Below are 16,753 nucleotides of genomic sequence, written 5' to 3'. Positions count from 1 at the left end.
TCTTGATAAAAAGTTGATAAATGAAAATAAGTAAATAAAAACGTAAGATAATAAACACAATATAGATGCTAAATCAATAGAAAAGTTGAAATGAACTTGTTAGTTATTTAAAGATTTTTCTTTCCATATAATTGATTTTTCCCATACTGCTCCTATATTAATTTACACCATCCCATGTACAAAAACATCACTCTTGGTCCGATATTGCTACATTCAATCCTTTTTCTTTTAAAGAAAACCAAAACAGGAAAATAAAAACAGGTTAAAATATACTAAAATCCATAAGTAATATTGGAAGAATCTATGAATTGTCTTAAGGAAGAAAGTATTATGGAAAAAGAAATATACCAGAGATTGAAGATAAATAAGCCATTGCTTTATTTAACTGTGTCCAATTGACACAGAGGACCAAAGACCTCTACTTTATTTATTTTTTAAAAAAACTGGCTTTCACAGAACCCTAGAATTCTGTAGTTCTAGGGTAACAAATCTGAATGTATTTGGCCATCTACTCCCATCTTCACTTTATTCTTTCCTGGCTGAAGACACCAGTTTGTATTCATTCAGAAAATGACTGGCTACCTTCTCTTTATCAGGTTCACAGGAGTCAAACCTGCCTCCAAACTCCCACAAATTGTTCCAACTCCACACCCTATTCCAAATCTATTCTCTTTTTCTTTAGCAGAAAGTATTTGGGTACATGCATAACCATGTTCCCAAAGAGTGTTTCTTAAAGGTGGCCTCTTGTGCACGTCTACTTAAGTCCCACTATGCTCTATGGGAATTAATAAAGAAACATAGGATTATAATCCTCAATTGCAATGCCCTTGTGCTTTAAATTCCTTTGGAGTGAACTTCCTCCAGAATAACCATACATGAGAATCTTATCTGCAAATGTAGGCAGAAGCAAGAGGGTGCTTAAGTGGCTTCACAAAAGAATAAAAAACATGCCAACAACATGGATTCTATCTGTCTGTCTGTCTGTCTACCTCTATCTCTCTATTTATCTCCTTCAGCATAACTGTATTCAAATTATTTGTTTCTTTATTTTTTTTATTTGATAAATGTTTATAATTTTATTAAAAATTACAATAAAGATACAAAATAAAAAAGGTGCAGAAAAGAAAAATAACAATATAGTAAAGAAAAAAAGAGAAATTTCTTCACCTTCTTAAAATATAATAATGAAATTTTCGTCCCAGTTCTCTTCTCTGTAAAGAAATTCTTAAAGCCTTGTCATTCAATCTTGCTATGTTTATCAGAGATAGCATTTCTATTTTAATCTTGATCAAATAAATCAACTTTATATGCCTTTCTTTTGCTTCTAACAATCTTGAATTTTAGTCCTTTCAAATAATGTCCTAGCAATTGATTTTTTTTTTTTTTTTGTTCCTTCTCAAAAAATTCTTCAAAGTTTTAACAATCATCTTCTGTGAATCCAATATAGGAAAATTGTCCAGGTCAACCTCTTGGTTTACTATTTATATATTTCTTTTATTATATAAAATATCACCAAGTTTCTTTTTATGTCCAGTGTTACATCTTTTTCCATGTCAAATCTGTAGCCTGCCATTTTAAAATCCACTTTCAAATAAGTCTCAATCTTGTCATGTAAAATTTGTTCCTCTTTAATAAAATCTTTAAAACAATCTCTCTAGAGACAGATACTTTTATAAAATCAACTTCTTGGTTCATTGTTCAAAAATATCCTTCAGTATATGTTCAGTATTAAAATATTTTGCTTCATTCCGTGTTTTTGTAAGTCAAATTTAAATGTTCTTTTCCTTTAATTCTAATCTTTAGTTCCTTCTAGTTCTCTCTAGTGACAATTTTTAAAGTCTTATTATCATTTTTATAAGAATTCAAAACAAAAATCATTTTCTCATGGGAAGGATTCTTTATAATTACTTCCACAATCTTATTTAAAATTTATGTGGTCCCTTAAATCCATTTGTAACTTTCTAAATCAGAGTTTTAATTATTTTGGTTGTTTAATTCTTCCCCCATCTCTAATTTTTAAAATCTGTAAATTTGTATTTAAAACTCCATTCCCTATTTCATTCACTAAAGATTGAATGAAACTCACTTGGTGCTATAAAACTTGTTGGCCCAAATGTTCCTAGTAGCTGTAAGGAATTTGAACAAAGGGGTTTGAACAAGATTTCAAACAAGATTATTCTCTAGATTCCCAGAGATATAAACCCACCAGAGACAGCTGTCTTGAAGGCTCCTCACCAGGAGCAACATTCTGGAGCACTTGTGGGCAATCTCAAATCCTTTCCTTGTCCGGAGAGGAAGTATCAAAGAGCTGATTTACTCGTCAGCTGTTCATTCTTCCATGGTCATTGGCTCAACTTTTGGCTGGGTGTTTTTTCCCAGAAGTCCAGGCCTAATGAATGTTTATGTAATGTGGACTTTTTTCAAAATATGGATGATTGGCTGCAAACTGGTACGAACAGCAAACAGTACAGAAAATATGAAAGCAGACAGGGTGAAACAAATTCCACTGCTACTGGTATTGCTGCTTCTAATGTTTTATGTTATGCAAAATTAAAATTCAGGTTGCCAGATGTCATATTACAAACATTTTCTCATGTAGAACAAATCCATCAATCAATGTATCCATCCATTCATATATCCATCTTCTTTCTTTAGTGTTAAATATCTTTCTTTTTTATTAAGTATATATATCTGAATTTAAATAATAAAGCTACAAAATTCTTTGTTTCCATCCACTCCCTTTTCAGCATCAGTTTCATATCTTGCACCTTGAACTCATCAACAATGGCTATCCTAAAACTCTTGTAGAAGAACTGGATATAAATAAGCACATTATAAATACATAAAATAGTCATTGTACTAATTGAGCCAAATTAATACTTAGATTTGCTATACGATTAATCATCTATTGTATCCTTACTATTGATAGGACAAGAAATCCCATTATAGCTCTCAACAGTAATATTTTTAGTAGAAAAATATTATTTGCTTCTATCCCACACTTCATATTCAAATATGAAGCAGCGCACATCAAAATGACCACATAATGACATAAATATGTCTAGCAAATAATCAGCAGAAATAATAAACTTAATAGTAATACCACAGTACAGATGATTCTACTGTAATTCCAAGACTGCAATTTAGCTACAGCTTAATTTTACAGCAGAAGTCTTTGCTTGCTTTAAAGCCATTCCTTTTTTTACTTTTTTGGAAATCATGAGCTAGTATATTTACAAGGCGTGTGGTCTTGAGAGATCAAAGGGAAAGTAAAGAAAAGGTTGAAAAATTATGTTTGCACATAAAGGCACCTGAAAGGTGCACACTATAAATCTAATAATCTATTAGAATCTTATTCTGAGGGGTTCTCTCTGAGCTTGGTTGTTTTCTTGCTGGATGTTTCATTACCCAAACTAGGTAACATCATCAGGGCTATTAATGAAATGTCGGCAAGAAAACAACCAAGCTCAGAAAGCACCAAGGATCTTTCATTTCAACCCTGAAGTACAAATATTCTCCTTTATTGGAATCTTAGTCTGTCAGCAATATCTGTGGCAGGGGGGCAGGGGGTAAGAGGGGGGAGGCAATAAAAGCAGTACTACAGTTTCAATAAATACAATAAAAGGCCTGCATATCATATTTTGCATATGATGTAAAATACCTAAATCATAACATTTCATGTGAGATGGGTGGCATATAAATGTAAGAAAGTGAATAAATATTTTTTGTTCAGTTTTATTGTCAATATTTGTGTTCTAATTCTGAGTCTATACAGGTCAACTTAACCATGATTGAAATGTATGAAAATGTATGAAAAGGGAAGAGCTTATACCGGTAGTATGACACTAATTACATCATTATGACAAAATCGGTAGCAAGGTCCTGCCGACATTCATATACTCTCCCCATCCATACATCCCAATAGATCTACAGTTCATATAAAGTAAAGACCTGTAAACAGAGGGATGGTGAATATTCTGTGCTTGATAGGGTTGTAATAATCCCTCTGAATGCTGATATTAAATGATCCTTATTTATCAATGGAACAGAGGGTGGTACAAAATGCTTTCAACTAGAACTTGTGCTCAACACTACCTCATCTCTATGGCAGACTGCTGTAATGTGTTTTATATGGTGCTGCGTTCGGAGGCACTTTAAGGAACTGAAATTGATCCAAAAACCTTGCAGCAGGATAATGACATCATGATACTTATACAAAGCTTTGCCAACTATCCTGGCTCCCAGGTGTGCCACAAAGAATACCTAAAGCCCTTTGCAGCCAAAGTATCGGGAAGCTTTCTGTTCATGTCAATGCAGACTCTTCTTCGATTATCTCTACATCTGAGATTCAGCTGTGGAGAAGCACATCCTGCTTGGTGGGCCTCCAAAATGTTCTTCTACAGAACAGGCTGATTATCTAGTGCAGGAGTACACAAAAATTCCATGATTTCTCTAAAGCTGACTTATAGTTGAACAAAATAAGGGAGGATTATGAAATATATAGGGGGAGGTAATCATATTAAATTATAGTCATTTTAAATTAAATTATAAATCCACCCTTGAACTCAGCCACTTTTTGGAATATAACCAATGGTGTGTATTTCCAAGGCCAAGCACCTTAAACTGGTGGTGCACAGTATTTTTTCTTGTTTAAATTTGATTGCTTCTTCCTTCACTGATCATTGATATCTCTGCTGGTTTTTCCGCCCATTTGTGAGATGGGTGGCATGTAAATTTAACAAAAATGAATATTTGTACAGTGCTTTTGAAGCTCCCTTGCCTTACAATTGCCTTTTGTTCAATTTTATTGCCAATACTTGTATTAGAATTCTAAGTCTATACAGGTCAACCTAACCATGTGTGAAACATGGGAATACATGTTTTTAATAAAGTATGGAGCAGTAGTGGGTTCCTCTTACCTTCACTACCGGTTCAGAACTGGGAGTATGCGCGCACTTCGCTCGTGCACGGCCCTTCTGCACATGCACAGAGCGTCAGTGATGACATCCAGGTGGGTGGGTGGAGTCTCCTACCACTGCCACTACCGGTTCGTGGGAACTAGTGTGAACCAGTAGAAACCCACTACTGGTATGGAATAAGATGAAGATGGAGTTCCCCATCTGCTCCAATGATTCTGCTCAGGTTGGATAGGAGTTAAATCACCCTATAGCACCAAAGATATGTGTGCCACACTTTTTTCCAAATGTACAATATCACACTCAACTTTTTTACATTAAAGAAAAAATTGAAACCTTGATAGGTGTGATTAAAATAAAAATAGGAAGTAGATCTCTCTAAGTGTGAAATGTAAATGGATGAAATATAAGAAATTCTTACACGAGAATGTGAAGTGTGAATCTGAACAAAACAGAAGCCGGAACGATGACATGAAAATTGAAATCTAACAGAAATGTTGTTGGATTAGGACAACTTTGCTCCCGCAAGGACAACAAATAAAAAAAGGCAATCCAAACTGTCAGCAAACTGCAAAATAGTCACATTCATCAGTTAAAGAGTGTTAAATGTAATTGTATTAAGGAGCAAGCAATGATGTTTGCAATAGTCATAGTCAATGAGGAAAGCCAACGTTTGTTGCATGGTAAATTATCCCCAATTACATTTAGCAGAGTGGCTCCCTAATTATACATACAAACAAAATAACGCACAGCAACCCTAAAGTAATTCAATCATTTCCTTTGCACATTAGTATCATTCTGGTCCAAGAAGCAGCCAAGTTTCCTTTTAACATTTGTGATTCCTTTTCACTCGGACAATGAAAAAAATCAACTTTGGGAAGATCTGACTTCGTTGAATGTCTATCACACTAAAATACTAAGACTTTAAACCTGCCTTTCTCAATTAAGGAAACCTGGACTACAATTCCCACTCTTCTGTAAGACATTTGCTGGCACCAATTGGGGAAGGCTAGTTTAAGTAATTGAGAAGACTGATCTCCTTTTTTTTCCAAGAAAGAACAAGGCAAATCTTTATTCTTTTCCTTATTACAATTCCAAACTAAGTATACACTTGGAAGAGTGATTGAAGCCCTATTTATAACTCATTTGGAAGAAGAAGGGAGGGGGAAATTGTAGCTTTTTAGATGTTACTAACCTACAATTCCTAGCAGTGCCTGCCAGCATGAGTAATGCTGAGGAAGGCCGGAAGCTGTAGCTCAACAAAATCTGGACGCCCACATGTTGCAAACCCACCTTGCAAACTGACTGACATCACTAGGAAAATCTATGCACACATAAACTGCAAAAGAGAGCAAGATAGGTGAAGCTTTCCACCTATTGCTCTACATTTGAAGTACATAGGTAACTGGTACCACTAAAGGCAGAAAACAGAAACAGCAACTCTTACAATCAACCATAAGTCAAACGTATCCTTTTGTCCAATTCGCCAAGGCAGAACTTGCAAAATCTGACCACTCTGAACCTACTACTACACCCTGCTCTGCAACAGTTAGGAATCTCAGCTACTAGAAACAAAAGTGTCCCAGGTTCAAATGTCACCTTGGATGTTAACTCAACAAAGGAGATTTAGCAGAATTCCTATTCTCAGATCCCCACCATAAAACAACAAAGATCACAGCCTGCCTTTATTGCTTTAAGGACTCTCTATTTGGATGTAAGGAACTTTGATGTGGTTATGTCTCAGCAGGTGGCCACAGACCTTTTTTTTTTTTTTTTTTTTTTTTTTTAAGAAATGAAGCTTGGCCATGCCAATCTGGGATAGGAGGGCACTAAGAAATCCCAGAACTGTGGACTGGATAAAAGAAATAAATAACAGTAACAACAAAGATCCCGAAAGGAAGCTGGAGCACACATCACTTTGCTATTGTTGCCACACCCCCCCCCTTTGCACTGTGTGTTCATGTAATAATTGAACTCAATTAAAGAGCACATTTGCCTTTGCAATCTTAACCATGACAATCAACACTCCATGTATCGTATTTCCACCTACAAAATACTGCTTCATTTGTATCAGCCATTCACACATTCAGTACAGATTCTGACATTTGCCAAAATACAGTCCAGGATAATGATTCCTTCCAGTTGTTGAATTCATGTTTTTTTTTAAAGTAAAAAATTGGCTATTTCATTAAAAAGAGCTGTTCTCCAAAAGCACATATACTTGGGAATGGGTTTCTGAAGACAAAACGCAACTTTGAAACAGTTGTCAGAAGCTTTCAAGAGCCCTGCTGGAGCTAAACCAAGTTCTAATACAAAGAAAAGCGATGGTATTCCTTAACAAAAGCAGCAGCCCTCAGGGGAAAAAAAATACCTTTTTTTATAGCAGACCCACTTTTTCCCTTCGTTTTGTCTCATCCTGCAAGCAGAACACAATATGCCTCTTGCCAAACTGTATTGTATTAACAGAAGAATCTAATTGCCTCCTGAAAGTGGAGCACTTATGAATATAAAGGTATTTGGGCAGAGATAATGTTCTTCCCAAGAAAGATGGAAGATAAATTTGAATATTAAAAGGATTCAGGTCTTTTGGTGTGGGTTTTTTTTTCCCTTGGCAAGCCTTCACAAGCAAACTTAAGACCTCCTTTTTATCCAGGGACTTTATCTCAGATTCCAAAACTGGACTCCCCTCCCCCCCCCTTTAATTAGGAAAGCCCATCCTGATCTCCACCCACATCACCAGGAATTAAGGGAGGGGAATTCCCTTTGCCAGCTGCAGCAATGGAGAGGGGGAGGGGGAAGCTCTCAGGCAAGGCACCATTAAACTGGCCTACTTATCCTGGAAGACTTACACAAAGAATTCTTTCACACCGCTCACAGTCTCCACAACCTTGTCAGAGCAGAGGTATATTTGCCACTCTCGGCTAATCATAAATGTCTGGCCTGGACATGCTCTGATGCTTAGCCGTGGTGGCTCCTGCCCACAAGACACTTTACCTCAGGGAAAGGAACGGTTGTTCCCTTCCCACAATCCTGCTGCCTCTCTCTGCACCATGTATATAATCTACAAAGTCTGGTCCAGCTGAAAACTGACCCCCCCTTCTTTGAGGCTCTTCTAGCAGAGAAAGGACCCAGAGGTTAAAGAATCACACACACAACCCCCCCCCAAAAACCGAAGGAGCAAAGGGTTGACAAGAACAAAAAGAAATGATTCTCTGGAAAGGGGTGGGGGAGAGGGAAGAAGGGAAAATATTTTTCAAAACGAGATCCGTTATTGATTTTTCTTTCCGCATTCATTTGCTCTTCTTCTTCTACTCCTTTTCCTTTCGGAGAAAGAAAAAAAGAAAGCTGTTGCTCTTCATGGAGTTTTATTACACTGCAAAGTTCACCTGCCTACCCCAAAGGATCTGTAGCGCTGCAAAGGAGAATAAGCATTACTAATCTATTCTCCTGGATATCACTACAGAACCAAAAAAAAAAAAAAAAGAAAAGTTGTCCCTTGAGGCAAAATATCGTTCACAGTCAGACTTCAGCAGCATAATCTATAAAGGTTCTCATTTAGAGATTGCAGTAAAATTATCAGCCTATCCTACCTGTTCATTCTCACACACCCACTATAGCCTTTCAGAGAGCCAAAGTGACTCCAAAGGGCAGTGAGTGGCGAATTAAAGGACAGAAATGGTCCCAAAGGAAACGTGGCCATTCTTTTACAAAACACAAAGACCATTTTTCAGCTGAAGTTCACGGGATGTTGCAGTAATCCTTACGAAAAGCAGAGTACATCATTATTCCTTCTTTTCCAGGTGTAGAGATTGTCCAGGTGTCTAGCCCAAATTTCCCCACGATCCAGGAATAGCTACAATCTAGGAGTTCTACCCTCATAGTTCATTTGCTTTATAGTGAGTCTAAGATATTCTCTTTCACTGATTAAAGAAGCCTGTGCCAGACTTGATTTGACAGATCGACAACTGTACCAAAAGCCCACAAGTGTTCTAGTTTAACTTGTTGTACCACAAGCTTCCAAATGGCATTGGATCTGCAGCACCAAAGTAAGGGACTTACCAGTAATCATCAATTATTTTTTTTAAAAAAAAATGATAAATATTACATTTTTGGATTGAAATGTTTTAAGAAGCTAATCACACACACACACACACTTGTACAAGAAAAGCTACAACAAGCCTCCGTGGCTTTGATAGTCCTTTCCCCAGAATCCAATTAAATAGCCATTCACAAAAAATGCTGCAATATTCCTTCGCACCAGCCATGCATTCAACATAATGGTCAGTGAAAACTGTAGTACGTAACAAATTAAGACCAAGAATCAATATAGGTTTCAGCCACATCCTTGAATAACTTTATTTTCCAACACTGGAAATTTCACAACTGCAATTTTGCTTACAGCAACCCATTGCTAATTTTTCAAAACAAAAAACAACATATTCCTAATTTTCAAAAAAAAGTGGGGGATCTTTCAACTGGCATATAAGAACTTCTGAACCACTCTTTCATTCAAAAACTGAATTATTCACCTATGCTGACTTAGAATTCTATGCAAAATAATCTTCCAATAATTTACAATCTCCCCAAAGCTACAAAATTATTTTTATATTATCCTGGAATATCATCCAATAATGAAACATATGACATTTAAATTATCTTTGAAACTGACACCAAAACTTGAAGTTGGAGAGAGAAACCATCTTTTTTTTTTCAAATGCAGGTTAAGTTCATGTTGTCATAAGCCTCAAATATCCTACATCTCCTAAGTCCTAAACTAAGACATCACATCCATGATCACATCACTATTTAGCTTAAATGTACGCAACAAAACACTTGTTAACAAAGGCAACTATTTCCAACATATATGGCATTTACCCTGTGTCACTGGCAATCAAACCTTCTGTCAAAGCCATTTAATGACACTTGTTCCTCTTGCCGTTTACAATTCCTGCTTTATCTGATATTCATCTACAGATACTGCAGAATGGCACAATTCTGTTGCTGAGCAATCTTCCAATCACCTTAACTTTTTTTTTTAATCTGCAAATCCTTCCGCCCACCCCACCCCCCAATTGCATCAGCACCCCCAAAGGCCGGGTAGTTGATTGTCTCATACCTGCAGTTCGGAGGTGGATCCAGGGTGATTTCGGCTAGCTCCTTCTGAATTCTGTTGGCAAAATGAGAACAGGCACAAAGCATTTGAGACAGTTGAATAAATCAGGGAATTACACTGCCCTCTACCACCATGCAGTTAAATGCAAGATTGGTTTTGCCTTCTGTAATGCTAACATGGCTGCTTCCTCTTTGTTCTCACAGGCACAACCCAAATCCCAGGACAGAGAAACTTTACAGCTTTTTTCCTGCTCTGTTATAGTAAACAGAGAGAGCATTTACACCTCAGCCTGGCAGGAATCCCTTCAGAGATCTCTAAAAAGTGAGTCTTAAAGAGTTTTCCCCATTCTTTATAAAGGATTTTTTTTAATTAAAAAGATCTTATATGCAAATGAAACCAGGAAGGTAGGCAAGGGGAGGGAAAGAGGAAATACAAGAAGATTTCAGAATGACTTTGTACCACTAACTGAAGGAGTTACAGCCAAAAACTGATTACATAGTAAATATTTTTGGCTGGATTTTTTCTCCACTTCAGACAGTGAATTTTAGCATTTCAGTTCACTTCGTAACTATACAATCAAGTGATCAGAGCAAAATCAACTGATAACTTTAGATGCACGTTTCCCCCTGATTTCTTTCCTCCTTCCCAATATTTGTATTGAAGATTTGCTAAATGACCCTGTTCAATAAAACACATACCAATATTATCAGTGATAGATCCAGCCCTGGACAGAACTTATAATGTGTCAATAACTAAAAAAAATTAATCAGTTTTATTACAGTTTAAGAAAAAAGATATCAAAAGGATGGAGGGTCTGTAATTTATTCCCAAAACAAAATATTTTAAGGGAAACAAATATTGAAGATTTTAAAAGTTCAGGCAATTTATCCTTTGTTGATAGAAAATGCATTATTATGATATAGATTAAACTAGATATAGTTTAAATACTTGGGCTTGTGCTCTACAAAAATTTACACAAGCTATGGAACTAAAAAGTGGGGATAAAGTTTCAAAACACCAAATAAATTAGGAAAACATTCAGAGTCATTTTCTCCACAACAAACATATTGTACAAATTATTTTGTGACAGCAGCTGGCAAGTTACTTTAAATGCATCAGAAGTTTTTTTTTTAAGATTAATGTCCTGTTTTTAATAGATTTATCATAACCATTTTATTTTCATTTATGCTCAATTTAGTACATTATTTTAAATGAGATTGGTAAAAGCTAATATTGTTCTCAGATAATGCGGGCAGAGCTTAAAATACAATGAAACATTTCAAGATTCCTAATGAAACTCTACTGTACAACAGCAACATGTTTTACCCACAAGCATACTGGCTCACTTAAGTGGTCAAACTACTACAAATTTTAACAAAAATGGCTTGCACTTTTAAACTTGTCTGATGCCATTTGACAGATAGACTACCAGATATTGTAATGTGGATTCCTAGGTGAAACAGAGCTTTAGGAAAAGGGATTCTTCAGTTACCTCCAAAGAGGCAAGATTCAAGGTATTTCAAGCTCACCCAACTCAAATGGCTATTAAAGAAAATTAGAAGCACATGTGCTTCTTGAAAGCAAAGCTGTGAAAAACTCTACATGCAGATAGTGATATTGTTCACTTAGGGACAACCTGTAAAAGGTTCTCAAGTTTTTGAAACTTCACAGATCAAAGGAAAATCAATAGCTTGCTGGACCACAAAGGTAGGAGATAGCCAAGTTAACAGCCCTTCTTGCATTTCAATTCCTACAATCCCCCCCACCCCCCCATCTATGTTGACCTGCAAGGGTGCTCTAAAAGAAACAACCCCCACAGAATTCATATAACTTGCAAAACATCATTTTTTCAGAGCATCCAAAGAATCTCAATTGAAAATAAAATAGCCAATGACAGGGTCATTATTTCAAGGTGCCTCCCCCTCACCAAACAGCTATAAAAGATGGGAATCTAGAAGTGGGCCTCCTTGCCTGAATCAACACGTGCATTAACAAGGTGTCACTTATGCAAAAATACACATGGGCCAAGTGGAGCTAACCAGAGCCCAGCAGATGGCAAGAGGACCCCCTTCACAGAGTGGGTTTCATCCTACATTATCACATGTGCTTTCCATAATAATGTAGTTCAGAGATTAAGAACCTGCCTACACAACCCACCCACACCTCCATCTTGAACCTGGCAAATGGGTTGGGTGAAGAGATCCCAAAGAAATCTGAGCCAGAGGCCCTGCGGAAACTAGATTCTAACCTTAAAGCCATCTCTTATTACAGGCCTTTTCATCAAAGAGCAAAGTTTGCCTCTTTACATTAAGTGCCTTCTCATCAAGCTTCTGTCCTGCTCCCTTTCCCCTAAAGAGGGAGGGAGGGAGGAATGTTTCAGGTGTTTGGAGTTGTTACCTTTTAGCACTAGTAGATAGTTTAGCAGTAGTTTTGCTGGAGAGTTTGGTATTTTTCTTCTGCTGTGTTGCAGAAGGTTTTCTTTCTTCCTGTTCCTCGGGCTCAGGTGCTGGTGGGTCCCTCTGATCTGCGTCTGAACTACCACTGCTGGTACTTGGGCTTTCATCATCTGACCTTTGTCTATCACTGGACATCTTGGGAAACGTTGGGGAAGGAGCAAAAGGAAAGGAATGGGACAAAAGAATATCAGTTAACTAAGTGGAGCACAACCCACTCAATCCAAGTGGAATTACTCCAGACCCCCTTACAACTCAATGGTTGAACAATTCTTTTAGAAGTTTCAGTTTCATGTTATAGAGCAACAGTTACCATAAGGAAGGAAGGAAGGAAGGAAGGAAGGAAGGAAGGAAGGAAGGAAGGAAGGAAGGAAGGAAGGAATTTCTTTTTAAATATATATTCTGTTTTCACATTTCATTTTACAGGCTCAGTTCTACAATTCTTCAGATAGTATATCAATCATTTAATTTTTAAAGGTGTGAGGCAAATTTCGCAAAGTGTTCAAGCATAAGCATTAATAACTCATGACACGCTGTAAACATTGCCCCTTTTTAAATAAATTAAAAAAACTCACAAATGCCCTGTAAATATTTACACTGGAGCAGAAGGAGTGAAGTCAACCATATTCTCCTCCTCCCCCCAATATATTGCCAATAACAATACTTGAGCTGTTATACAAATGGGGAGGCCCAAACCAAACCAATAAATGACCCACTCCCTCTTGTCTCCTTCTATTTAAATAGCTGGAAAGGATTTGCTATTTCAGACTCCTATGTTTTTTCTCTTGTCAGAAAACAGCCAGCTCGGGTTCTGTTGGCACGGCCATCAACAAGAATTACATTTGGTCACTACAGAGTAGGCTGGAAATGGGGGTGGGGGTGGGAGGGAGAGAGAGAGAGAGAGAGAGAGAAAGAAAGGAAGGAGGAGGAAGAAGGAAAAGAAGAAGCATAATTCAAACTGCACCTTCTGGAAAGCTTTCAACGCCACCGAGTCTTGATCAGTTTCTACAAAACAGACCGACATATTTTTTTTTCCTGCCCCCTCTTTTTTAAAAAAATTAAAAAAAAAAATTTCCCGGAAAGATGAAACTGGGGGTGGGAGGCGGTTGGATATTTGTATTGTATAATTTAAAAAAAAAAAAACGAGAAAGAAAAGGTTGGTTGGTCCTCGTGAAAAAAAAAATGCAGCAGCAGGGCAGAAACTGAAGCTTTGCCCTCGTTCTCTCTCTCTTTCTCTCTCCCTCGCGCACACACACACACACAAACAGACACACATACACAGCCGTTGTCGTCGTCGTCGTCGTCTCCCCCCCCCCTCGCCGCCCCCTCCTTCTCCTTCTCCTTCTCCTCCTCCTCCTCCCCCTCCCCTCCTCCTCCTCTTGGCTCTGTAGGGAGAGCCGAGCTCCCAGCCAGGAGGTATGGAGAGGCTGTTATGGTAGGAAGCTTTCCACCACGGCCAGTGTGGTGTGTGCGCACCAAGTGAGGCGTGAACTCAGTCCGGTTCCTCTGGCTCTCCTGACCACCGCCAGGCAGCGAGCGCTGAAAACAAGAACAAAGCTCCCTCTACCAATCTCTCCCTTTCGCTCGCTCGCTCGCTCTCTCTCTCTCGCCCCCCCACCCCGCTCCCCCCTCCTCTCTCTTCCCCCCACCATTGCTCGCCCAGGCTCCTGATGCAGCCACCTAACCCTTTTCTCCTTTACCTTCGCTGGCGTCCTGTCCCGACGTTTAGATCGGAGGGGAGGGATGGAGGGGGGAGGGAAGGGGAGAGAAAATGTCCTTGGAGAGGGGGATGGAAGCAGCCGGGGGGGAAATAAAGCAGCAGAGGACGCTCTGTGGCCGGGCAGTGTGGAACATTGAGAGTCGGAGCGGGGGGGTGGGGGTGGGGGGAAGAGTGAGCGAGGGAGAAAGGGGGAGGCGCAGTAGGCTCGACGGCCGGAGGGTGGCGCTGCCGAGGCCTCCTCTTTTTTTTTTTTCCCCCTTTCCTTCCCTTCCCCTCCTCCAAGCGATTCCCGCGGTGGGGTAGAGGGTAACGTGGACCTGGGATCGGCTACTCCCCCCTCTTCCCCTCCCTCGAGGAAAAGACCGGATGGAACGAAGGAAGAATCGAACGTTCCGCCGCCTCCGCCCCCGTGTGTCGCTACGTTCGGTTTCAGAACCTTGCAGTCAGCAAAGTTCCAAATGGAGGGGAGGGGGGAGTGGAGGCGGGGAGGGGGGACGGCGCTCGCTCCCTACACTGCCTGGCAGAGCGCGCCCCCCTGTGGGCTGGGGCGCGCGCACGCGCTCTCTTTACCTTTGCAGCGTGCGTGCTTTCCCCAGTGGACAAAATGTGCTTGGACGGATCTCAAGTTTGCACCCTGATCCTTACCCGAGCAAGGGCTCTTCGGCTATCCCGTCGCAACCACTTTCTTTTCTTTTTTTCTTTTCACCATGCGCAGCCAGCGGTGGCAGCTGAGGGGAAGAGAGGGGAGGGGGCACGGAGGGGAGACCGGGTTGGGGGATATTGCCGATGGCAGTAAAGAACCAAATCGTGAATCTGTTGTTGTGCGTTGACAGCTGTCTTGCAGTTGCAATTAAATTGATTTGGGAGGAATTACCAGTTGCTGCTGGGGTCTCTCTCTCTCGATCTAGCTACGAAATAGGAATGGGAGATTGATAATCTGATCTGTGGCAAAAAAAAAAGTTCAGGTGGGTTAGTAAATTGCCCACCCAGCTAGAAAACAAACCTAGCTGCTGAGCCAGAGTTAGTTAACACTGCTGGGATGTGCCATGAAACAAAACCAAGCAACTAATTGAACATGTCAGAGCAATGATACAAATGAGATGTCTTTCATGCTAATGTCAAATTTGGGAGATATTGATTGGGGAGTTCAGGACTAAACAAAGATAAGCTTATTGAATCAAACTATTGTCAGGTTTGTCCAATCAGCACAATATTGTGGCCTAAAACCTGCTTCATATCCATCAGGTCTGGCTACTATTTTGTGGCCGCACACAAAGTAATGGTGTACTTTCCAGCTTTGCCCCAAAGTATGTCTCCCAAAAGGTGAAAAACCAAGGGCTTCAACACTCATCTGAAAAGTATCTCAGAAAAGCTGTTCCCACAGTTGTGTGCGACAGGATGAACTTCAGCTTCCTTTAGCTCATAACAATTTTAAAAGGGGGGGGGGATGAATACCTCCATCAGCAGTGAAGGTTGCACAGTGTAGATTTGTTAAATATAAGAACAGGTCTATTTGCTAGGCCAAAGCAAGAGTGTCTGTAACTCACCCTACAGAATTTGCCACAACTTTCCTAGGCCTCTGCCTCTTCCTCCTCTATTTCATCCACACCTTTTCATTCAGAAACCCAAGGTGGAAGCCATGATGCTCCTCCCTCCTTTTGTATAGGAAAATGAGGAGATGGAACACAAGAAATGCAGTCCAGACTAAAGAGGAACTCTTGCCTTGGCTGACGCGCTTCTCTTGCAAACCCCCCCCCCATCCCATTTAAAATGAAGACACGTTTGGAAGAAGCAGGAAACTGCAAAGGGAAATGACTGACAACATTTGCTGGTTGTATTGTAGTTGTAAGACTGCAAATCAGTTTTGGTTGGGAAGGTTATATATGCAGGTCTCTACTCTGAGAAAAAAAAAATCTCTGAAACGACTGAGCTGGAGGGCAATGCTACTTTTCTCCAAGTTCCAGCCCACATGCTCTTCTTTCAATCTGCCTTGCAGAATTTCTCCTCCAGATTCTCCCCCTCAAGATGTTTCTGGTACTGGATAAAGACCATCATCTCTCTTCAGTATCCCTGTTGATTGAAGGCTGTGTCCAATGTGAACGGTATATGGCTAACAGCAAGAATAGTTCAGCAATAGAACTACCATGCAAGGAAGTAATTCCACTGTTGGAAGGGGTGGTGGAAAAGAAGCTCCCCCCCCCCACAACCACAGAACTTCCTGGTAGACCTTGAACCAGTAGCTCTGCTCTTCCTGTCTACGCAACCCTCTTCTCACTGGGCTATTATGGGGAGGCCTCCCCATATAAACCTCCTTGAAATCCAAAGGAAAAGGCAAGGACTGTGAAATAAATATTTTCCTTGCAAGGTGGTGGGACTCTCTATGCTGGATATTTACAGACAGGCTGGGTACACATTTGCTGGGATACTTCAAGGTTTTTTTGGATCCTGCAGTGAGCAGAGGGTTGGATTCAATGGCTTAAATAGCTCCTTCCAGCTCTATGGCCCTGTTTTCACAGCATGCTTAATTGGGGTGGGGGGAAGGCAGGGAGAT

The 16,753-nt window shown here is 39.6% G+C and overlaps 1 protein-coding gene across 5 annotated transcripts in view; it reads right to left on the bottom strand.

The window, feature by feature from the left end:
* Positions 1-14,749, bottom strand: part of UBE2E3 (ubiquitin conjugating enzyme E2 E3) — a 115,699-nt gene extending 100,950 nt beyond the window's left edge. The window contains exons 1-4 of one of the 5 annotated variants that reach the window (XM_034428757.3): positions 14,183-14,741; positions 13,447-13,487; positions 12,427-12,620; positions 10,033-10,083 (exon numbers count right to left, since the gene is read on the bottom strand). In XM_034428757.3, the coding sequence (XP_034284648.1) occupies positions 10,033-10,083; positions 12,427-12,620 (245 nt within the window). In that variant the 5' untranslated portion in view covers positions 13,447-13,487; positions 14,183-14,741. The other 4 variants (XM_087882064.1, XM_034428750.3, XM_087882065.1 and 1 more) reach the window with 4 other exon arrangements.
* Positions 14,750-16,753: the final 2,004 nt, after the last annotated feature.

This window comes from Pantherophis guttatus, chromosome 1 (genome assembly GCF_059756535.1).
Source record: "Pantherophis guttatus breed Tessera chromosome 1, ASM5975653v1, whole genome shotgun sequence".
Classification (NCBI taxonomy): Eukaryota; Metazoa; Chordata; class Lepidosauria; order Squamata; family Colubridae; genus Pantherophis; species Pantherophis guttatus.
Note: the sequence above shows the minus strand (reverse complement) of the source record. Positions and strands in the feature narration are given on the sequence as shown.